Source organism: Thermobia domestica, chromosome 7, assembly GCF_964235325.1.
Source record: "Thermobia domestica chromosome 7, izTheDome1.hap1.1, whole genome shotgun sequence".
Lineage (NCBI taxonomy): Eukaryota > Metazoa > Arthropoda > Insecta > Zygentoma > Lepismatidae > Thermobia > Thermobia domestica.
The window spans coordinates 107,277,534-107,302,617 of NC_137460.1; the positions used below are offsets into that span (position 1 = coordinate 107,277,534).

Below are 25,084 nucleotides of genomic sequence, written 5' to 3' on the forward strand. Positions count from 1 at the left end.
CTCTGGTTCTCTTTCTAGATGCATTTCATGTTTTTCTTTATCTCCCTTCAGTTTCATGATGTTTGCAAATTCATCATGATGAAAGTGATACATACTCATACTTCATTGAGGAATATTAATGCGGTTGTTTCCTTGGTGTTTCCTTTGGTAAGCTACACACTGGTGTCAGTCATTTCAAAGCAATTTCAAAACATGTTTTAAGAAATAACCTTCAGAACTATCGTTACTCCTGATGACTTATGTCTTATCAAATGCTTTCTTTAAATACTTACTTAAATATTCCCTTCCAGTATTACTTTATCCTTGCATAACAACAAAGTTCCTCAGATATAACACAGAAAATTACAAGATAATATTACATAATGCAAGTATACAAGTATATGATTGAGCAGAATACAACACACTTAATATTAAAAATTATATTTAGTTGTCTACTTTTAAATTTTAGGTTCGACCATCCTCACGCTATTGCTGGTAATGGAACTGTTGGCTTGGAAATACTTGAACAAGTACCTGATGTAGATGCTATTTGCTGCAGTATTGGAGGAGGCAGTCTTTTAGCAGGTGTTTGTGCATATGTTAAAGCAGTGAAGCCTAAAGTAAAAATTATTGTGAGTTCATTAGCCTATTATATCTTAATTTTAAAGGCACCTATATTATGTAATAGCATTACTATCAGCGGCTTTCAATACAGATTACTTCTGCTCGGATCCTTTGGCATATAGTGTAGTGTTAATTTGTTTCGGTTCAATTAAAACATCTGAAATTTATCTCGTCAAAAACAGAAGCGCGCTAGGACATGTTACATTTTAATCCTTTCAATCACAATCACTTGTCTCTCTTCTTCCTGAGACTCAATTTAATTTTATCTTTTCATTGTCTTCTTGGCAAAGTCATAAAAATATGTTCCTTAAACGATCCCAACTTGATTTTGCTGCATGATACTTAGTTAAGTGTTCTAATAGTGGTTAAGTGTGCATCTTGAGTACGTCCTTCACACAGAGACTAATAAACAAGACCATGATATTTTCTTGTCAAAATAGGTAAATCCATTACTTATTTAAAATAAAGTAGTATCCATCAAGTAAATGCGCATCTCATAACAAAGTTTTACAATAATTGTTTGTACAGCATACCTTGTATCATATATCTATATACTTGAGACAATTAGTTCTTAACTTTAACAAAGTATCGTGTCATTTATTCTAACCACAAAATATTTATATCGACGATAATAATGTAAACAAAAGCAATTTTTTTTAACTAGTTTTGTTTATAATCCCCACATAACTTACACACCTCATTCCATACGAAGATAGTACAACGCTGTTCTTCAATTTATCACAAAAAACATCTCTCACCATAGATGGGGGAAGGAATACAGTTACTCAGAAATACAGCGCTCACCTCTCGTTTGAGGTTCCTGACAGGATACTTGGCCATGCAACTTTGTGGTGGACAATATCGTGTCCGTGGTTTTTTCGGATTTTACAGTTTCTTTTCACCTCTCGTTTTACTAAATTATTTCATGACACATTCACCGTCATTAATCATTGGTCTCTTCTAGCCTAAAAGTCATAATAGTTGTACATTAAAGATTAATTTCTCATCACAAATATTTTATTATTCCTTTTTTTAGTCAACGTCCCACGATTGCACGACGAGGCTAAGGGAGATGATTAGATGGATAATAGTGGAATAACAAAAGTGGGAGGAGAGGAGAAAACCCACACACATGGTGTTTGCCGACGACAAAACCCACTTGGCGGGAGCTGGAATCGAACCAAAGACTTTACGCTCCAAAAGTGAGCGCTCTACCACTGAGTCACAATGGCTTCCATTGTGTTCTTATTATACAGTACATGTGCACCATATATGAGGAATGTTTTCATATTTTGTCTAAATCGCTGGTTGCAAGGTCGGGGTTGTAAGGGGAAGGATTCAATAGGTCCCATCGAAATCTCTCAATTGTTTCAACAGTACAAGCAATTGTGTGTGGATGGGCGTTGTCTTTGGTCAGAAAAATTCCTGAGCGTAACATTCTGTCCACCCATTTTGGATGACACGTTGCAGATTATTCCGTGTTTAGCAGTACCCATCTGTTGTAGTTATTCGTCTAGGTTCGAAGAATTCCACACGAATGACATCCTTTTGGTCCAAAACAGTTGTCATGATTTTGTGAACTGATTATGTTTGAATAAATTCGCTTTAGAATCGCTAGAATGATATCATTGCATTGGTAGCTGCTTCCACTCCTCAACTACGTATCATATCCAGATTTCATCCCCCATCACTATCTGAGAAAATAGATCTTCCTATCTTTTCTTCAGCTGTTAAGGTGTCAGAACGATGAGCAAGAGTATCATATAATTCACATTCAGTATTTGCTGCAGATATGTAATATCTCTGCAAATAATATGCATATACTGTATGTGTTTCAGTTTGCTTCATAGTATCGTATGGCAGTAAGGAACTCGGTTGTAGACTTAGTCAATGTTAGCTTAATTGGAGCACGATTTCTGTCTATAGCGTCGAGGGCATTTACAGTATTGTCACTAACTAAATTAAGTGTCGTTATCACCACATCAGGTGTAGTTTGACTAATTGGAAGGGAATTAATAGGTAAACCACGTACGTATGCAGATAGTGTGTTACAAAGACAGAGAAGAGTTATTTCTCCCGGTCACTGCGACTATGGATGTTGATATCGGTAAAGAATATGATATTTTGAAAGTTCTGTGCGATATAAGGGAGAAAATCATGGAATCAGGTGCCGCGATCATATATAGATAGTGGTGACACTGAGAACAATAATTAAGTAATATTTGAAGAGAAGATGTTCCAGATGTTTGTTGAATATTTGTGAATGGTATTGACGAAATTATACTTTAGAGGAAAACTTAACGACGACTACACTCTGTGCTCTTGCGCCAGACCCTCAATAGTCATGGCGATATATTTGGTAGGCGTATTATGGTAGTAGGTGTGAGTGCGGTTTCATTTGATGCAAAGAGATGAATGTTCCTCTAAGAGTAGCTGTTCTAATAGAATCCTGTGTTTTAGAAATGATTGAGTATTAAGAGAAAGTGTATTCATAACAGCCATGATGAGAACCAGAACTACTATGGTTTTATACGGTTGTTTCAAGTGGAGTGATTTGAAAATTACCATATTGTCGTGAGTACTGTACGTACCATGTAGATCGATATTAAAGAGTGCTTTGGCAGTGTCACTAACAGTGAAACAGATATGATCACGTTCAAAGGCTGTATATTTTGAAGCACTATAGCCAAACAAGGGAGAAGATCTTCAATACTGACAGGATGCAAAATTCCTTGTGCCGGAAGCGCGGGTTTGTCAGAACTTCGGAGAAATGCTGTATGTAAAGTCTGCCCGAGTAAGTTCTACTTGGGACTTCGATTTGCAGCGGCAGCTGTAAGTGGGGTGCATCTCCGCACGTGGTATATTTAGAAAGTTGTTATTGGTTTTTAAACAACCTAGTATAAAACTGGTCACAACAGTAGTCACATATTGGTTGATTTGGGCAAAAGTAAAATGAGAGTTATAAACTTAACATCCCTCATACCTAAGAGGTACCGGCCCTGGATTTTGAGATGGTTTTACCTTATGGATTTTTTAAAAAAATGAATGTACCGTAGGCTAACAAATAATCAATAGCTTGCTGATTTTGTGATAATATACTAACCATATAGGAGGGCCAGAATTATTCTTGATGCGAATGCATTTGTCAATACTGATACCATCTTGGGCAAGTTCTCTACGAACTTCATCATCTGTAAATTCTGTCAGAATGCCACGAATGACCACAGAGAGCACTGGAATCTTGTTGGGAGATTGAGGTTGTTTGACCTTAGAGTCTGGTTTCTTTGTAAGTTTGACATGTTTACTAAAAACATCTCGTAAGGTGATTAATTTCTCAAGTATCAACATTAGGGCTTTTCTGACTTAATGATATAGCCGTTTTTAGTATGCATGATTTGATTAACATTATTTCGTGAAACACATTTAATTATTTAAAGGAAAATAATTTTTGGTGCATCTATTTTGTGTCAAAACCCGAAAGCAGGAAGTGATAAATTGGATCTAAAGCCTGGCCATCAGGCGCTATGGATGCTTAATAATTTGTAAGTCCATTGTCCAATTCGTTATCATTATCAGGCATTGGCTGATCGTTAGATTGGATTTTATCTTGAAATTATTGTGTGCTCTGGACGTTTAGATTAAGGAGATTCGGATTTTTCTGGACTCGGGAGCTCTTGCGAGGTGGAATAAGGACTATTGCCCGAGTCGTAGTGGAGTTGATATGGAATCCCCATTTATTGCACCATTGAAGGAAGGAGTCAATGGCTCAAAGAGAGGTAGCGTTATAGACATATTGAAAAGTGTTAACAATAGAAGGAAGTATCGGCATATCAGTCACAAACTGAAGATATAAAAGAGGTGAGAGAGCTGAGCCATGAAGCACATCAGAGTGTACAAAAATCAGACGAGATAATGGACTAAACATAAGAGAGGCAGTTGGAAAGAAACTGAATCATGAAGCGGAGATAAGAAAGTGAAATCCTAAAGCAGTGAAGTTTAAACATGATAACTAAGTATTATATTTTATCAAAAGCTTTTTCTAGAAGGAAAAGAATGAGACAAGATGGACTAGCAGGGATTAGGATTTAGGATTTAAATTTCTGGGCTCTCGACATCTAAGGCCATTTAGCCCTTCATGATTTGAGGGATGGCGTCCCTCGGCGAACACACAATCCGGGGAAAGGGAAGGAAGAAAGGATATGGGAAGAAAGGAAGCGGCCTGGGACCTATAAGTTAGGTACCACCCAGGCATTTGCCTGGTGGAAATGAGGAAAACCCAGGAAGACCTCATTCTGGGTGGCTGGCCTCAGAAAGCGTGTTACACTTTTTCGACCGAATGACCCCACCGGGAATCGAAGCCGAAGATGGATTAGCAGTGATATAATGAATCGTAATGAGATTTAAGGGTCTGAGCAATTGATTGTTGTTAAAATAAGGTCGAGAACCAGCAAGATACACAGGTATCTGTAGAGAGATGAAAATTGAGTCTGGTGAATGATACATTAAACAATTTTGCTATGTACGATGGTATCTGGGTATGTAGGTAAGATGCAACAAAATCTGGAAGTTTGTTAGGTATAAGAAACATAAGAGTAGAGGAAATCTTCCAATTAGGGGGAATTTAGCCGGCGCAGAGAATGAAAAAAAAATACATATCGGAAAGAAGGACAAGACAATTCGGTGTTTCTTTTATGTGATGATAAGTTATGTGATTCACTTGGTTGTAGATATGGCGATAATAAGTTTAGGAGGTCAGTAGGATGTCTCCGGGAAGAATCTAGTGGAAAGGGGGGGGTGAATTTAGTCTGCAGGTGGTTGGCAAAAGCGTTGACTTTTTCTTTGTCAGTCTGTAACGGACTATAAGAGGTAAGTAAATCAAGGGTGAGCATGGTTGGTTCCTGGAGATTTCAGTGGTTGGTGTGTGAAGTTCAGAAGCATGATGGATGGAGTAAGTTGATATCTGAGATTCAGTTGTAAAGATCTTCTGTAGTAGGAAACCCGAGAGCAACTTAGTCAGATCAACATAGTGATAGTTGATCGATAATCGTCCCATTTTGCTTGATATAAGCGTGGAATAAGACAAGGTTCTGGTAATATTCTAGGAGTATGAGTCTGTGGTTGATCGATGTAAAGCTCGATAGGAATATGATCAATACCTATGAAATCTAAGACCTCAATAGTTCGTCGTTGTGAGAGATTAATAGAAGAAATCACTGTCTATTTTTTCAGTGATAGGCCTGGAACGTCTAGGTATATGAAGAATATGACTGTCGTGTGAGATGTGATGAAGAAACTTTGTTTCTGATTATCCGGATGGGTGTGAATATTGATGTTGTCCATGACAATGTAATACCTAAACTTATTGAAAAATGGGGGCGCGGTGGCTCAGTGGTAGAGCGTTCACCTCCGGTGCTTGGGGTCCCTGGTTCGATCCCAGCTCGCGCCGTGTGGACTTTCTGGTGGACAAACACCGTGCTCGTGGGTTTTCTCGGGGTTCTCCCGTTTCCTCCCACTTTCTTCATTTCACTCATCTCTCATTATCACCGTCTCCTTTAGCCTTACCGGCATAACCGTGGGACGTAAAACTTAAAGATTTCATTTCATTTCATTTTCTTATTGAAAATATACTGGAAAATTTGATGTATAATTGAGTGACCAGGATGGACATATATGGTTGCTAAGGTTACATAAAGAGAGTAAAAATACACGCAATAATAAGAAATTAGGCAAATTAGGCAGCAAAGGATGGTTTTGATTATCACTTATCGATAGGAGCTAATTGCCACTGCCTCATTCGTTTGGCATGGTGGTAAAGTAGAGTCACAGAGGAGCAAGGTATATCGAGGTATTTTGATCGACATAGGTGAAGAGAGACGAGTTTCGCTTAGTAGGGAAGCTTGGATTGTTTCTCCGAAAAAAAAAAAAAAAAACTATTCGAAAAGGATATATTGAGAGGCAAGTGATTGGATATTAACAAATAATAGCAAAATTGTAATGTTCTGCTATTCGATGTAAGCAGTATACACTATATTTATTTCTTCCTGCGTTATATTTAATTATTTCGTTCTGTGGTATACTTGTTGAAAAATAGTTAGTTGATCTTGTCATATGATGTGTTCACGTCAGTTGAAATAAGTTTACTTTTATTCTTTAATTAGGAATTAAAACTAATAGATGGAAATAAATAAATGTTTGCGAAAAATTATTTAAAATTGGAGCCTGGTAAAGAAGAAAAGTAGTAAACAGTTGTTTGGAGAAATATACACCACAATTTTTAGGAAATCTTCATATGAAATGTGAATTCCATGAAATTAATTTTTTGAAAATCTTAAAATTGCTTCATGCACGAACTTTAGAGATTATTTTTGTGGAATTCCACAAATGAGGGAAATAGTACTGTCTAAACGAATGTCAATTATTTTTGTCCTCTAATTTAAAAGACATTGTCAGAAAATTGTGAAATATATTATAACATGTGTTTTTTATCTTTAGCAGCACAATGTTACCTGCTGTATCTAGTCTGACGATACTAGAAAGGCATGTATTTCACCTTGCGTATCTTCCTCTTATTGGAAGAAGTGCATAACTTTGTGATTTTTTTTTTTTTTTTTTTTGAGTTAGTCACTTCGGCCAGAACCACAATAATATGCAAATAAATATCGTACCTAAAAAAATTTCCAGAAGAAAATTAAGAGATGTTAGAGAATGTGAAAACTACATCAGAAAATTATTTGTCAAATTTATCCTTTTTAAACAAATAATTTGAAAAGATGGTAGGGTTAGGTCGATGGAGTACGTCTTATGCTCTGACAGTACGTCTTTTGCTGTTTCATTGTTGAAAATCTAAGTTAAACCCCACAAAAATCTAGAAATAATAGTAACCAAAGTTTGCGACCATTAAAACGAACATTTCAGTGAAATTTCTTAAACCTTAAACAGCCTAAACAATCAATATGTTCATTTAAGCTATACTGGACTAAAATTAATAACTAAATTCAATTTATGTGTAAGTAATGGATTATTATTTGCAGGGAGTAGAGTCAGATAAATGTCCGAGCTTCTATAATGCTATGCAGAATGGCGCACCAATTTACACACCACCCGATCGGACGTTGGCTGACGGTTTGGCAGTTCCTGTCTCTGGTTTCAACTCATTTGCAACAGCAGCGCCTCTCGTTGACAAGTTGGTAAGCATTCATCTCAGTGGTAATTTTGGTACCGTATCACTGAAGATGATTTTATACTAGCAACATGAGACACTTCTTTTTCCAAAACTAGTGTCGTAAGAGGGACAACATTTTGCGAATTATTGTTGTTTTAACATTAAGTCGGCCGTATATAGACCAGAGGACAGGGCCCTCGAGCTGAGTTTCAGTTCTGTGAGCAATGGAACAAAACCCCGTACCGCATATTCACTCGAGCATGTGTTAGGCCGAGGACTCTTCAACGCTCTGACTAACAATAAGACACCCGATCCATTCATTCATCCCTCTCCCTTCGCATCCTCTTGTGCCTCCTCCTGTCTTCGGCTTGGCTGAACTTCTGGTCAATACGGGCCCAGCATTAGTTGGGAAGAAACTGTATTTTAGAGGGTCTGATATGTAGTATGATAAAGAAGTAAATGATGGAGATCACAGTTGATAGGGAATAGCAGTGGTAAAGTTTTAAAGATAAAATCAAGATTTTAACGAAGAACCTAACGCATTGTTACTTCTAAATTTGCAGTAACAGTAGAATATTGATGGAGATGATTAGGACGTATGCATACATCATGGTCATCTCATACACACATACGCCATGCTAATTAGGATATGAATTATATACTTCACAGGATCGGTATAAAGTCTGTATCTACAGTTGCACACATGAATTATGGCGCATGTAACCCTTCATGACTTGAAAGGGAACGTTTCCCGTGTACCATTCTCTCTGAGTCGAGAAAATTTCGTGCCAGGAATTAATGCGAATTAGTGCCCGATTCCCAGAGATAGTGCTGGTCTCGTTGAGAAGTTACGGCACAACAGAAATGTCTGGGTTAACTTCACACTAGCCCAATTCTTTTATCTGAATCCAAAACTTTTTGAGCCAGAAATTAGTGTCGAATTAGTGCTAATCAGTGTACGATTTCCAGAATTAGTGCTGGTCTTATTGAAAAGCTAAAACAGAACAAAAGTGGATGGGCAAAGCTTCAACTAGCCAAACCAGCTTTCGCGATTCGAAAAATTTGCGAAGGGACACCATTTTAATTTAACAAAAATTTGTTGCATGACTGTTTCAGAATTTATCTTTTTTATTTTAGCACATAATTTCATACATCTTATAGTAATTCAATATTGCATATACAATAATTTATTTGTATTCACTATTATTTGTAGGCTACGAATAATGCTTGTATGGCAGCGTCTACCGTTATTAGTTTGCAATTTAGGTTCAAATTAAGGATGCGGTAAGTGAGAAAGGATTGTTTCCATGGAAGAATAAATTCAAGAAAGCACAAAAACTCAAAATTGAAATGTTGATTGGAAATTATAATCTAATACAGGGATAAAACATTTCATTTTACATTCACTGCTTTAAATATCATTAAGAAATGTTAGGTGAACAGTCCATTATATTCTATACATGCTACAACAAGTAACAGTATCACTGTGTACAGCACGTGAAAAGATTTGATTTGTTTTTGGGTAAACCAAACTCTTTAACAAGCTAAATGTTATCAAACCTAGGATTATATATATATATATATATATATATATATATATATATATATATATATATATATATATATATATATATATATATGTGTGTGTGTGTGTGTGTATGTGTGTGTGTGTGTGTGTATAGATATAGGTATAGATATAGATAGATAGATAGTATTGATATAGCATTTTAACTCAAATTCAAAGAAGTACAGTTTTAAGATTAATGAATATTTGAAAATTAAAAAAGTTTAACGCTTTAAAGATTTATGGGAGGCGCGGTGGCTCTGTGGTAGAGCGTTCATCTCCGGTGATTGCGGTCCCTGGTTCGATCCCAGTTCGCGCCGTGTGGACTTTGTGGTGAACAAACACCGTGCTCGTGGGTTTTCTCGGAGTTCTCCCGTTTCTTCCCATTTTCTTCATTCCACCATTTCACTCATTTCTCATAATCACCGTCTCCTTTAGCCTAACCAGCATAACTGTGGGACGTAAAACTCAAATATTTCGTTTCATTTCATTTCCGATTAAAGATTTATGAAGTAGAGAGTTATTTGGATCCATTTTAGCATTGTATTCCACGGACATATTAGTATATTTGCATCCTGACCATTATAATAATCAGGTAATCTCAATTGCATTGCAGACAGTCTATCACAAAGATGGTATACATAATTACTTCTATAGGAATAGAAAGGGAAACTGACATTTGATTGTCCATATCTTGGACTCCATCAACGAACTCGATATCTAAGTTTTGAAAATCTACTTCTTGACCATTTTGATTGTGATTCATCAAGAGTTTTTGACATTTTGTGTCTCCCGAACGGACATACGGACAGTCAAAGTACGTACAATGGTGTGCAAAACATTAAAGACGAGATAGATAAAGCAACACAAAATATTACGTGGATGATGGAAATGAATAAAAGCTTGACAACATGTTCCTAGGCAACTTCCACATATGCACACGTGTTTAGGCGCGTGATATCAGTTTAGCCGTAGCGTCGAATGCATTTACTTCCCCAACACGAAGCAGTTGAATGTAAGGGACATAATCAGATGGTGGTTGACCAACGTCAACTGCAGCAGATCGACTCAAACGACCGATACACTGTAAAACACAAGAAGGGACTGACGTCAAACAGTGGATGGAATTAGATAGTGGGTGGAAGAGAGGATGATATCTTTGCCCGATGGCCATTACGTTGAATTTTGTTGGCATTTGCACATTGGATATGCCGTTCACAGTGGTGCAAAGAAAATTAGGTCTGGATCGAGGAATGTGATTTCGTTCTCTTCTCAGATGGGAGCAGATTCAGTCCGAGACGTGATTTTGGATTGCAATTGCAACCTGCTCTTCACAGATGATGCCCCTCTATGGAAACGAAAATTAAATGAAATGTTTCAGTTTAACGTCCCACGTTTATACCCTTCAGGCTAAGGGAGACGGATAATAAAGGCAAGTGAATGTAGATAGAAGAATTGACGGAATGAAAATTAGGAAGGAAACGGGAGTACCCGAAAAAACCTACGGACACGGTGTTGTCCACCGCAAACTCACTTGGCCGGGGATCGAGCTATGGATTCTACACACCAAAGGTAAGCGCTCTACTACTGAACCACTGTGCCCCTGATTGGTCCAAAAGTAAATGCTGAACAACAGAATAATGGCTCTCCATAGTAATTTAAATAGGAGCTTAATTAAATTGTTTGAGCATAAAAGTGTTGTAAATAAAACTTGTCTTAGGTACTGTACGTTCTTCATTAATATCATCAATTACTCTTGAATCCTACTAACAGAAAGTAGACTTTATGATAGACAAACACCATGGGCGTGGATTCTCATGGAGTTCTCTCGTTTCCTTCCACTTTTTTATTCTCTCATTTTGTTCTTTATCATTATTTTGTTCTGTAGCCTCGGAGAATTAAAGTAGAAATGTTAAAATAAGGAAAATCAAAAATAGAGGGAAAAGAACGAAAGAAGAAATCATTCCTTAGTCTAAGAATTAAATATATGCTTTTCGGTTTCTCGTAACAAAATAAGTTCTATTTTGTCTATATTTTCTTAGATTGTAGTGAAGGATGAATGGATACCTTTGGCTATATTGAGGCTTGTAGAAAATGAGAAGGCAATCGTAGAAGGAGCTGGTGCGGTGTCTATTGCTGCTATCTTGGCTGGCCAATTGACTGAATTCAGAGATAAAAAGTAAGTGTATATAGATAGATCTTATCATAAGGAAGAAATTAAGATAAAAAGCTTCCTGAGTTTAATTTTTATCCTTATCAGTACTCTTGTAGATTGCCTAGTTTAGTAGCGACATATGGCTGCAAAGCTGAGATCAAAACCCCAACAAAACATCTGACTGAATCGTCGTATTTTTAAACTTTGAAAGAGTGATATGCATAAATCTCGGAAGTCTTCAAGCTACGGAAAATTGATCCGTGTATACGTGTCCGAATTTAACGTCTCAGCGACCCTAGGAAAAACCACAGGATTACAATCGGTTGCCCTCCATGTGATCATCAGGTGTCTTGGCAGTAGCACTGCACCGCAACTACCATTACAGGAGGCACCGATGAAGCACAGGAACGGGGAATCGCGAGCTACTCCTTCTGGCATGCTTTCCAGAGACCACAAACAGTGGTGACACGACGAGATGCAAGTGCTCTCTTCAATAGGCCAAACCCGCAAAATTCAGTTAACTGTGTCATGTGCAAACGTCTTTTCATTACACATTCTATAGGAAGTAACGGGTTTTCTTGCAGGACAATTTGGCGTAAGCACTCGAGCTACAGGTAAATTCACCACAGTACAGGTCGCTTTCAACTTCCCTTACTAGATGAATGAAGTACTGGAATATCGTGGTGTTTATTATATGTCGATTACTTATGTTCTTGATTATTATTGACCTCAATGCACATCCATTTTCCTGCACTGTTTTTCAATCTGTGTCACGGGAAACTTGCCGTGGAAAAGTGCTACTATGTAGCCCTCCCAAAACCGATTGACGTTCAGAGCGATGATGCACACACCATATACATGCAAGTTTGGCGCAACACTAGAGTCCTTTAGATTTCTCCTGCTATTTGTATCATTCGGATCGGTCGATTCTACGAGCAGGGATAAGGTCTAAAATCGGGCAGTATATATTTATCAATCTTCTGTATGTCCGTCCGTCTGTCTATTTGCCTCTCTGTCGACAGGTCAGAGTAGAAATGATATAAGATATCAGGACGCGTTTCTCTGCAATCAATACAGCATCCTAAGAATAGATACCATATCCTGCACTAACTTGTTATTCAAACTGTAACTGGTTGATATTAGGTACTTCTAGTTTCAACTTTACCACCGTAGAACAAAACCGGTAAGAGTGACAACTTTCTTTTTCAATCGATTAAGCGTCTCAAGCAAACAAATGATCATCATCTGCAACACTCTGCTAATACCGGAAATGGTTGAAATTTATTAGTACTTTCGGATGTAAATAAACCATTTCCGGTTTCAATATTTGTAGCTATAAATGAAAAGTGGTAATTGAAAGCAACAAGCGATTTTTGCACTTGGTTCATCGTCTCAGGAGAATATATCATCACCTCCTAAACTCTACAGAAACCGGAAGTGGTTCAACCTTACTAGTACTTCCGGTTGAAATATTGCTTTGCATAGAGAAGAGCTGTAAATGGTTACTTGCAATCGATCCAAAGTCCCAAGAATAGGTTCCGTTTCCTTCCAAAAAAAAAAAAAACCCTTATTCAAACTGGAAGTGCTAAAAATCAACCATTTTGGATTTTAATGTTGATTGCAATAAAGTAAAAACGGCAATAGATAGCAACAAGCGATTTTCAGTAACGGATTCTGCGTTTCAAGAGAACATATCATCACCATCCGCAACTCTCTAGCAATACCAGAGGAGGTTGGATTTTTTTGTTTAAAAATTTTTAATTTGGAAAATTTGTTTAATTTTTTTTAGTTTGTGAGGAAGAAATATTGTAATAAGGGAAAACGTTTCACGGTGAACTGCCAAACTATACGATTTTCAACTACTCGATTAACAAAATAAACGATTTTCAACAATTCGACCACAGTACATACTTTAGACTATGAGTCATCACGATAAATTCCTACATTCAAAATGTTAGGATTAGTACATTCGCGGAATTACTTGAAAGCTTCAACTGACGTTAAATCGTTTTGTTCGCTGGTCGAACGAGGCAAGTATTCGATTTTCTGGCCAAAAAGTTCAGTGTCCAATTCTGCTGCCAATGAACTTGCCTTATTGATCTACACTTATATTTCGGTAGCATTCGTCTGATACTTTGACGCGAACCGGTTTTGCTTTCGATTGTCACTTACCATGGGCACCCACATTTGTAATATTAAATATCATTGTCTCTAAGCTAAATTATTGCGTATTTTCTCATTCAACCTGGGATGCTCTTTTACGATTATATCGTAGTCTAATTCGGTATAAGTTAGACTATGGTTGTATTGCGTATTAATCTGCTTGTTCCTCCATGCTGAAACAATTTCACACCGTTCATCACCTGGAAATTCGGCAAGCTACTACTGCCTTTTGCATTAGCACAGTTTCTTTCATTGGGGGGTACGGTGCCTCAGTGGTAGAGCGTTCACCTCCGGTGCTTGGGATCCCTGGTTCGATCCCAGCTCGCGCCGTGTGGACGTTGTGGTGGACAAACACCGTGCTCGTGGGTTTTCTCGGGATTTTCCCGTTTCCTTCCACTTTCTTCATTCCATCATTTCACTCATCTCTCATCATCACCGTCTTCTTTAGCCTAACCGGCATAACCCTTCAGTTCAGAATTTAGTCTGTATATCGCCTGTGTTTAGTATTTATTGCTGAAACAACAGCAATTAAGCATGCCGTCGATCATTCTCTTTAACTTTTGCCACGTTTTGTACTTAACTGCACTGATTCTCGAAGCGTTATTACAAACTTGCGGAATGTCTTCACTAAAGACCATTTGAGAGATCTCATCAGATGCAGTAACAGAACTCTGTAGTCGTTGTGTGCTGGGTGCCGTTGCATGTCGGTATCCAGGAAAAAGTTCGTGCTGACTCAGCAGCCATAATTGGTAAGTATTGCACTGGAACACTCTCTCCCATGCTTGGCTCTCTTTAGGTATTTCGCCCTAAGGATACGCTTTCATTGGTAAGCGGATTAAAACAAGGCAAACGAAAATAAAATCAACATAGTTAAATCTACTTTGGATAATTACTAGCCGTCATCACGTACTAGTCGCCAAGATAAAGTGATCCTTACACATTTACGTATCGATGCTCTCATGTCACTCATGTCTATTTAGTGTGTGGCACTAACCATCGTATTGTGAATATTGTATTTTTCCACTGACTATTCTACATAGTTATGTACCGCTCGCGAGTGAGTCGGTTCTTCTGACCGACCTTTTTGGATGAGTCAGTGAGTCATTGTTCACTAGAAATGAGCAACGATTCTTCGAGAGTCGTTGTTCTTCGGGAGTCATTGTTCTTTGGGAACCGTTGTTCTTTGGGAGTAGTGATTCTTCTGGAGTCGTGGTTCTTAAGGAGTCACTGTTCTTCGAGAGTCATGATTCTTCAGGAGTGGTGATTCTTTTTGAACCACTGTTCTTTGGAAGCCACGGTTCTTTAGGAGTGACTATGTTTGGATAACATGAATCTTGTACGTCGCTCACTCACGAACCGCTCTATTGCTTTTCAATCTTTTTGGTTGGTTCAATCAGTTGTTGTTTTGGACGGATGGTTTCGCTGGTTCTCACTGCGGCGAGCACCTCTTTAGTCGAGTTCGACAAACGTGCGTTGTCATAGTGTATGTGCACCTCTGGCATGAATAAATTAAAAAGAGTACCAACACTGTAAAGGTTTAGCACTTTAATAGTGCAGTTGGACTCACATTGATATTTTATATATCATATAAAGTTCTAACTTTTAACTATCAATTAAAAGCGAATTTGCAGAATGAGGGAGTAGGTGAGCCCATAAGAGCCGGTTCTTTTCTTTTCCCTGGATCTGCTCTTGCAATCGCACGAAGACAATTGGCTATTCATTTGAGAAATTAATGAGAACGAGAATGCACAGTTCACCAACAGAAGAGAAAAGAACTGATTAGTCACTCTGCGTTTGTTCGTACATCAATATTGTGCAACTGTTATTTTTGTACAAAACTACAGATGTGTTCAAATTATTAGACTCACGCTCGAAAAATGCAAAATTGATGTAGGAGTCCTACTTTCAGAGTTCTAGAACGTTTAATTTAATGGTTAAACAACTAATATAGGATCCCTCATTTGTTTACTGTACAGTTGAAGTGGTGATATCACCGTTGAACAGCAGATGGTATTAGTAAGAGAAGGGGGGGATTCTGAAAGTGGTATTTCGGTTGTATGGTTTTTATCAACAACTTACAGTCTAAAGTGTTGTGGTTGCTGTCATAAGAAGTTAACGACATCCAAAGCGTTCAACAGTTCGAATGGACCAGTTTAAAATGATCGTGAAGTGTTTCGTGTATCAATCTTTTAATTTGTGTAGTCCTGTAATTGCAGCATAATGGGAAAAGCAAAAGACCTTTCTCTGCGTAAATTGGAAGTTAACAAAATACTTCTGGTGGAAATAAGATATACACGGCAATACATTGCTAGTAGAGTTAGGATAGAACAACAATCTGTGAGTAGAATCTCTGCTGAAATGAACAAGAGCCAAAATATGGTCGGGAAGTGTGGGCGAAAACCAAAGCTATCGCTATCGCCCAGAAAACTAAAAAGATTGGCTTTGGGAAACAGAAGTGCAATTTCTAATAGACTTAAGCATAAAAATGGCTGAATATGGCGCAGACATTTGGCCTGAAAGTGTTCGAAGGATTGTTTGTGCCTAGGGAGTAAAAACACACGGTCAAGAAAGAAAACAAAAATTAGAGTCTACTTCAATCATGGCAAAGAAGCGCCTGGAATATGCACGAGGCCTAAAATATTGGACTGCTGACGAAGCACGACCAATACCTACAAGTTCTTCAAGAAGAACTGCTTTCCCAGACTGCACTCTGGTTTGACGACGTACAATTCATATTTATGCATGATGGAGACCCGTCCCACCGGGCCAAAGCTGTGACAAAATTTTTCGAGGACAACGAAATTAGTGTTCTTCCGTGGCCAGGCACTAGTCTTGATATGAACCCGGTTGAAAACTTTTGGAGCTTCATGAAAGAAAAGGTAGAGAAGAAGCGCATTAGAACCAAACTTCAATTAATTAAGAAGATCAACAATTTGTGGTATTATGATGCTTTCTTGAATGCAAAATGTGCTAATTCGTACATAGGATGCCACAAAGGATAAAAGACAAATAAAGAATAAGGGATTTCATAAGAAATATTACTCATTGTGTGAGAAAATTTTCTTGTAAGTATTCCATTTCATTTTTTGTATCCAATTCGGATATACACACTTTATAGTAATTACCGTATATTTGAATGCTTCGTACGCGTTTGTTTATTGACATTGAAAAGCATATGCCACACCCACTAGAAATTAGGACAGAGTTACGAATTTGGACTAAGTTCGAACGTATTTTCTTACGTTATATTGTAAGAACAGTAAAATATTCAGAAGCTGAATGTTGAGTCTAATAATTTGAACAGATCTGTATGTGTTATACAATTCTTAAGGGCAATGTTATGTTAAAATAAGCTTATGCAATTGAAATAAATTCGTAATAATTACAGTAAATTTTAAATAGGCCCTATATTTTATAATAGGATAGAATTGATTCTGACTGTCTCAGTTAATTATTTTCGTTACAAAAGGTAATTTCAGCTTAAATAACGAAGGTCTACTTACGGGTATTTTAAGATACTTGTATAATATATATGTAAATTCCAAAGCTGTGATGTACAAAATTCAAAACATATTTCCTGTAAGTTGAATCTACAACACAACTGAATTATATGGAAGCACACAGGATTGGAATGGGTGGGACCGATGCTCCTGCTAATGTTTTCTGTACTTATACTACAATATTATATTATTGACACAATAAATCTATTATATAAAAATTACAAGAATCTTGTAATCACGTCACGGGAAAACAGTTGAACCGTTTAATTGATTTTTTGGATAAAGTTAATACCTACTTCAAATTCAGTTTTTATTGTGTTTCTTTGATTTGATTCAGGCTCGTATTCACTTGCGGCAAGGGAGCCGGGCCACCTCTAAATTTTTACTGTCGCCTCCTAAAATTTTCACGGAAGGCTTGCAAATGACCTATAATATGGGGATGAACTATAATATGGTTGGATCGCTCTCCTTAACATCTACCGGACCCTCTACATTTTTGGGCTGACTACGGGCCTGATTTGATTTGATTTTGAGTTTAGCGTTCTTTTCAGTAGCGAAGCACGGTAGCTCAGTGGTAAAATGCTTGCCTCTGCTGCGTGAGGTCTCTCCTTCGATCCCCGGCCAAGTAAGTTTGTGGTGGACAATATCATATCCGTGGGTTTTCTCAGAGTACTCCGTTTACTCTCACTTTCTCATTCTACCAATGCTTCTATCATCATTCAGTTGCTTTAATCAACATCCTCTTTAGCATACGGCATAATCATGGGAAGTTAAACTAAAATATTTCATTTCATTTCAACAGCGAGGCTATGTGAGACGTGGAACTACTTATTAACATGGAACCCGAACCACATGAGTTTCCACCGAGAAAGGCGCGTACGCTAGCCGCTTGACCACGGGGGAACTCATTACTTCGATTGAAATGTGTATTCTAAGAGGTGGCCAACATTTTTAGGAAAAATTTAGTTTCTCACGATGTAGTAATAAAATTATAATATTTTTGGCATTGAGTTTACAATTGTAACAATTTTGCAGTAATTCTAAAATTGTATTGCTGTAGCATTGAGTCTAAAGTTGTAATATTTTGAATTGTGCATTTTGATTCGTTTAGGCTGTAATTTGTATATAGCTTTTTTTATTGGTGATGTATTTTCACACTTAATAATAGTACTTTTATTTAATCTAATTTGTATGTGCATTTTCTATCTGAATTGCATTTTTGTGTATATTACATCTGTTAATTATAATTTGCATTAGTCTAAACTTCCTGTGATTTTTTAAAAGTTAAATTTGTTAATATCAGTATGCTTGTAATCTAAAATTGGAGTTACACCTTTTAAATTTGTTACATATAACGCATTTAGTCTGATAATACAATTTTAGTTTTTAACTTCCCCCTCTCCCCGCTGTAAAAATATAAGTGAGTCACTGAGCCGTTCAAATGAACCGATTCATTTTAGTGAGCGAACTATTGAGCGGCAATCTCAGAGGTGAATTGGTTTGCCCATCACTAATTCGACTTGTAGAATGCCCAGAATACTCAGAACTAGAGAACGTTTAGGACTACATAAGTATCCTCATTAGGTTTTGGATGATAATGCCGTCTTTAGTGACTGTATTCTTGCTTTTCTTCATACAATTGGAATAGTTTACGTGCCCTGAGGAATTTTCTTTTAGGTACTTGTCTGTTAACGAGTTTTCTGTAGAATCTAATTGCTGTTTTTGAATCATTTTCTTGTTACATATTTTACGTGTTGTTATTTACTCCTTTCTCCTTTTCATGACCTCTGTTTCAGTTTCCATTATTGTTGTTATTATCATCAATGTTTTGTTATTGTTCTCTTAATGGGTAGATGTTATTATACATACAGGGGATAGACAAAATATGAAACAACTGGTATAAAAGACGTAGCCATTTCTTTTGCTAACCATGCTGCTATACGGAGACAGTGGTGCAACGCCCATAAAAAAGTGGACAATAGAATAGTGGAAAACTGGCATCTGGTCGAGTGAGTCTTCTTTTACATTGTTTCCAACTGCTGGCTCATTTTATGTGTGGAGAACGCCAGCACAAGTGTACAATACAGACTGTCTGTTACAAAGAGTAAAGTATGGCGGTGGTTGAGTGTGATTTGGGCAGCCATATCCTGGTATTCTGCCGGACCCATCATCACTGTGCATGGATATGCCACTTCCAAGGACTAAGTAATAATTTTGAATGACCAGCTGCAACCCATGATGCAAACTTTGTTTCCAGATGGTAATGCCGTTTTTCAAGATAACAGAGCCCCTGTTCATATAGCTGACATAGTCCAGGACTGGTTTGATGAGCACAAAGAAGTCACATCTGTCATGGTATCCTCAATCGCCAGTTCTCAATATTATTGAGCCCTTGTAGTTAGTTTTGGAGACGAAGTTGCAAGCCCGCTACCCACCGCCGTCGTCTCTACAATTTGCAGCTACTGTGGCGGAAGAATGGTACAACATCCCTTTGACAACCATACATGACCTGTGTTTCTTCATTCCCCCATCAACTGCAGACCGTTCTCTGTGGTAAAGGTGATCCTAGTCGCTTTCAATAAAGGTAATGTACAATTTTTCAGGTATTTTCATATTTTTGTCCATCCCCTGTGTTTTAGAAGTGTTATTAGAATTTTTTAATGTGCAGCTTGTGTTGGGCATTGTGCTGATTGTGTTACATTTTAATAATCTCGCTACTGACGTCTCCATTAAACTTCAATCAACCAATGGAACAAAACTTTCAATATGAAATAAATGGACAAATTCGTATGAGAAAGCCACCATTATCACTGGCCGATATCTTAAAGAGTTATCTGAAGAAAGAAATGGTAATGGACGATTGGCTACTACTGAATTATTGTATGAATCTAGAACGAGTAATTTAAATTATTTGTAAGATAGAGAGCAAGTATAGGAAGTCATATTAAAAGTAGTGGATGACTCATGTCCTACGAAAATTTAAAAAGTTCCCGATGAAGCTAGCTAGCTTTAACCGATAGAAAAACTTTTATTTCTTAATGTATATTTACTCTCAAATATAAAGAAGTAATTTAATATAAAATGTTAATTGTGCTATTCTTTTTTGTACTTCCCCTTGAAGAGTTGTCGCTGTTCTTACTGGTGGCAATATTGATACAACTGTTCTTGGTCAGTGCTTGGAGCGAGGCTTAGTGATGTCTGGAAGACTCCAAAAAGTAAGACTAAACGTAACGGATCGCCCAGGAGGTCTAGAAGAACTTCTTACCTTCGTTGCCTCTCTAGGTGTTCAAATCAAGGAGGTTATAAGGGAACCAGAGTCACCGGATGCTGATATATTTAGTGAAGAGGTATGAATACAATACATATAATTCATTAACTGTTGAAAACAATATTGGTAGAGTCAATAACGGACCGATATTTTATCCCCTTCACCAATTTATTATAAAATTTGATAAATCCAAAACTTCTTTGATTACAAAGAGCACAATACTGTTTTCTCGTTAATGTCCAAGTAGAGGAGAATAGGTGTTTCGCACAGTGCCCCTTCTCTCAAGGCAGTCTCCAAGGTACCTGCCAGATCGGTGAGTCTGGAAGGATAGCCCCCTCAGCTCAAGGCAGCTTCGCGAGGCTTGGTTGTAGAAATGACCCCTAGTCTAGTGCGACCTTAGGAAGGTTAGGTGTACCCCTAGTCCAGTGCGACCTCAGGGCGGGTAGGTGATTCGATAAGTTGGACGACTGATGCCGGGTCCCTCGGTGGTCCTTCTTTTATTTGTCCTCTTCGGGTCCTTCCGTGGGGTCCGTCTTCTTTCGGTGTTCCTCGGTGTCTTTCGTGTCGGCTTGTTATCTGCTAGTTTGTATATAATCATTAGCACGTGTTGAGTTGACACATGCGTCTGTTGTGATGTGAGGATCCTTGCAATATAAACAAGGAAGTAATTAGGCATTTACGGGAGTATACGTTGTGCACCACTCACAATCTTTCTAGTCCAACGAACGTATATGGGGATGTGTATACATTATATTTTTAATAACGGTCGAGTATATGTTTCTTGTCATAATTTTTAGAAGCACCTTCATTTTTTTTCGAAAATGTTGATTTTGAATGAAAATAGGCAAATATGACCAATGGTTAACTTAAAAGTTCCCAGTACGTTATTTGAACCGTAGCACATATGGTAAAAAATATAATAATAATAATAATAATAATAATAATAATAATAATAATAATAATAATAATAATAATAACGCAAAGTAATGTATGCATTAACTGCCTTATTTGAAACAAGGAACACTTTAATATTCGCTTTTATTTGGTAGTATGCAGAATGTTTCTTGAGTTCTTTGCGGCTGTACTTTGATCGTTGTAATGGAAGAAGATTGTATTATCGAAAAAGAGAGGGCGGGAGTACTATTATTACAAACAGTACCGACAACATTGAATATCATTGTTGTTGTACGAACATGCCGTAGTTAAATTCAAACTGAGTTGAAAAAAAGGCGTGTTTCGGAAAGCAAAGTAGTATCGTTTATCATCATGGGGGAAAGAAGTAACGTGACGCCGAGAAAGATTGCTGAAATAAAAACTTTAATACAAACTAAAATGTATTCGAATCGAGAGATTTTTCAAAGATCTGATGTGACTGAGGCAAATTAGGAACAAAAATGACTGTTGAACCATGTGAGCCACAAAGAATGAGCAAATTTGGACGCAAAACAATTTTTGCCCCAAGACATTTATGCTACTTGAAGAGCATTTGCCTGAGGAATAGATTTGTAAGTGTAAAGAAACTTAAACAAAAACAGAAACTTGAAAATAGTGGTATTCCAGCCTCTGAAAGAACAGTAATGCGTCGGCTTTTTTAAATATGAATCTGAAGGCACGCAGACCTGCTAAGGAGCCATAATTAACCTCTGCCATGATTCGCAAACGTTTTCTTTATGCAACAGCTCACAAAGATACATATTTGCATTTTTGGAGATTTTTCTGCTTTAATGGCGAATGTATATTTGAAATATGGTTACCTTCAGGTGAAAAATACAATAATGATTGTGTTCTGTGTACTGTAAAACATCTGACAAAAGTTATGATTTGGTCTCTAATTAGTGGCAAATAATTACCAGACGTCTGTGTGCTATTCAAGGAACGATGAAGCGAGGAGTAATTTTGCTGACTCAAGTAAAAGAATGGTTCCCAAATGGGGAACCGTTCCCTTTCATGCAGGATGAATCACCAATCCATACCACAAGATCAGTTTCTACATATAGAAAATGTCCCTCTATTACCCTGGGCGGGCAATTCCCCCAATATAAATCCCGTAGAAAATGTTTGAGAACCACTGAAAAGAGAAGTGACAAAACAAGAAATTACGACAAAAATTGGCCAAATTATAAACTAATTGTGATATGCAGGACACAGTACATGCATACATTAATAGTGTGCCAAGACGAATGGAAGCCTGATAAAGTTCTAAGGCGGCTTCACGAAATATTAAGGGAGTATCCAAGTTGTAACTAGTAAGAAGCACCGTAGTTCACTTCATTAACTATTGTAATTATAATTGAAATTAATGTTATATGTAATCAGCGAAATATTTCAAATAATAATAAAAAAAAACATTCGCATTCAACCAATAACTGTAACCAATCCAACTGCTATGAAACAAACTGGACTGCATCAGCTCAATTGTCAGACAACAATGAACAAATACTTCGAACATAAATTCGAAACCTACACAAACAATGTTGCCACACTATAAACACTAAGAATGGGGTACGTTGTACCCCAGTGCGCCTGCTTATGGGTTAGTCAGCAATTCTGGTCGTTGGTCGGAATTTCTACAGCTTCCCAAAAGTCGATGGCAGCTTTAAGGTGATCTTTGTGTGTATCTTCAGGTTGAGTTTTTTGCAGTCTTGTTTCTTTTGCTTCAAGGAAGCGCTCACAGTAACGCAATTCTCGGATGGGTGCATTAGGGCATCCGCAAATTTGGTTTATAAATTGAATCCGGTGTAGGTAATAGCTGTCCAGGGCCGTTCATAAGAGGAAGCAACCACGACAAATGTCGAGGAGGTGTGAACAAAAAATACTTCTTTATGCTTTTTACATACAATTGTGATTTCTGAAGTTTAAAATTTCCGTCGAACTGCCTGTAGTGCACGTCATACGTACAGTCAACATTACCAGTGATACTTTTACTAGCGAAGTGGTTTAAGTTTTAAAATTTAGAATAACGAAAACAGATCAAAGAAACACAGATATTTTAACCCTATACCCATATCAACATCACGTATTCAACAACTATTGATTATTAGTTTGATGACTGACCAATTTCACTATATCTAGAGCTTTTTACTACGATAAACAACTTAATCTTAATTTTCCTACAAATTAAATTATTAGCCAGCAAATTTTAAAACAAATCTGGTTTTAGCTACTTTCTAAACAATCTTTGGTGACAATAATGAGGTTTAAACCACTGAGAAACTTTATACTTGTTATTTGGCCATTTCATAAACACAAAGTTGACTAGCTTTGTCAACGTGTTATACGTATGGCGTAAGTTTGAGATTCAGAATAAGATAGACAAAAGTGTTTATTACTTAAGAAACTGTTAGAAAAGTTTGTTATACGTGTAATAGTATGACCAGACGTCCCATTTTTAAAAACAGATTGTCTTAAAATAAAAAGTCCTCTGGTGAGCTGAGAAAAACACAAACGAGACGGTAAAAGTTTCAGATTTTATTTTTAGGGAATTCACAACATTAAAGAGACAGTCGGTGCTCTTAGTCTTGGTTCCTGTTAAATATTGAAAGATAAAGTAAACATTAAAATTAGCGCAAAGTTAAATAAATAAATCTCTGGTCATTTTAACCCGTTAACTGGGGAATTTCCGAGTGAGAAAGTTGCATCTAAATAGGAAATAAATTTGTTCAAAATACATATTACGAAATGAAATGAAATCTTTGAGTTTCACGTTCCACGTCATGCCGAATACGATAGTATTAATTCGTCACGCCCAATACGACTTTTATTATGACGAATGTAGTCGTCAGGCTGCAAATACAAACGAAATTCTCATGACGAGTTAAATCGTCATTGGCAGTTAAAAAGTTAAAAAGCCAGAGACTTCTTCCTCCCTTGCAGGAATGACGGCATAACAATGGTTACACTTACGTTGACTGTCAAATTATAAAAGTTTGCCCAGTGTCCCGTTCTTCTTAATATTTTTTTATTTATTATATTTAATATTTTAATTTTGGTTTTAGACAGAATAAGTACCGTACGCAGATTTATTATTATTAATATTTTCTTAATTTCTTCGTAGGTGAAACTGATCATAGAAACCGCTGATGCAGATCAAGCTGAGAAGGTGAAAAGGGATATATCAATAAGATATAACTCATCTTACTTTTATGAGTTTCCAACACCTGCTGTCCTACCTGTTCTTTCCAGATACTGAATTTTACGATTAGATTAACAAAGTTTAAGACAGAAATTTATTTTCATGAAATACATTTCAAAATTTTACTAGTGGATTTCAAGCTGAAGTAATTTTCCTACGAAAGAGCTTTTTTTTTTTCTTTCTTATGAATGCTACGACGGGAGATGCCATCTGTACCTAGATAAATTATTTCAATCTGGAAAAACACATTTTGTAAATATTACTACAGAAACAATTCAAAACTACAATAAATTTTTAAGAACATCATAACTTCGTGTTTTGATACCCAAAGTGATATTTCTAGATATTGTTAACATGAAGACAATTAACTTTCGAATTTTAACCCAAAAGACTATCAAAAGGGGGGATACTTTGTGCCCACCTCAGTATTATTTTTTGTAATTACTCTTCTAATCGTTTCTTTAAAATTGTAGAAAAATATGTTAATGATCATTGCTCAACATATTTACCTAAAACGTGTAACTCATGGTGGTTCAA

General features: G+C 36.9%; 1 protein-coding gene across 2 annotated transcripts in view; it reads left to right on the forward strand.

Annotated features, from left to right (window-relative positions):
- Nucleotides 1-24,870, forward strand: part of LOC145690308 (L-threonine ammonia-lyase-like) — an 81,959-nt gene extending 57,089 nt beyond the window's left edge. For both annotated transcript variants that reach the window (XM_081765086.1, XM_081765085.1), the window contains exons 6-10: nucleotides 449-611; nucleotides 7,635-7,790; nucleotides 11,372-11,508; nucleotides 20,269-20,494; nucleotides 24,470-24,870. In XM_081765086.1, coding sequence (XP_081621212.1) covers nucleotides 449-611; nucleotides 7,635-7,790; nucleotides 11,372-11,508; nucleotides 20,269-20,494; nucleotides 24,470-24,604 — 817 coding nt within the window. In that variant the 3' untranslated portion in view covers nucleotides 24,605-24,870. The remainder of the gene's footprint in view (nucleotides 1-448; nucleotides 612-7,634; nucleotides 7,791-11,371; nucleotides 11,509-20,268; nucleotides 20,495-24,469) is intronic.
- Nucleotides 24,871-25,084: the final 214 nt, after the last annotated feature.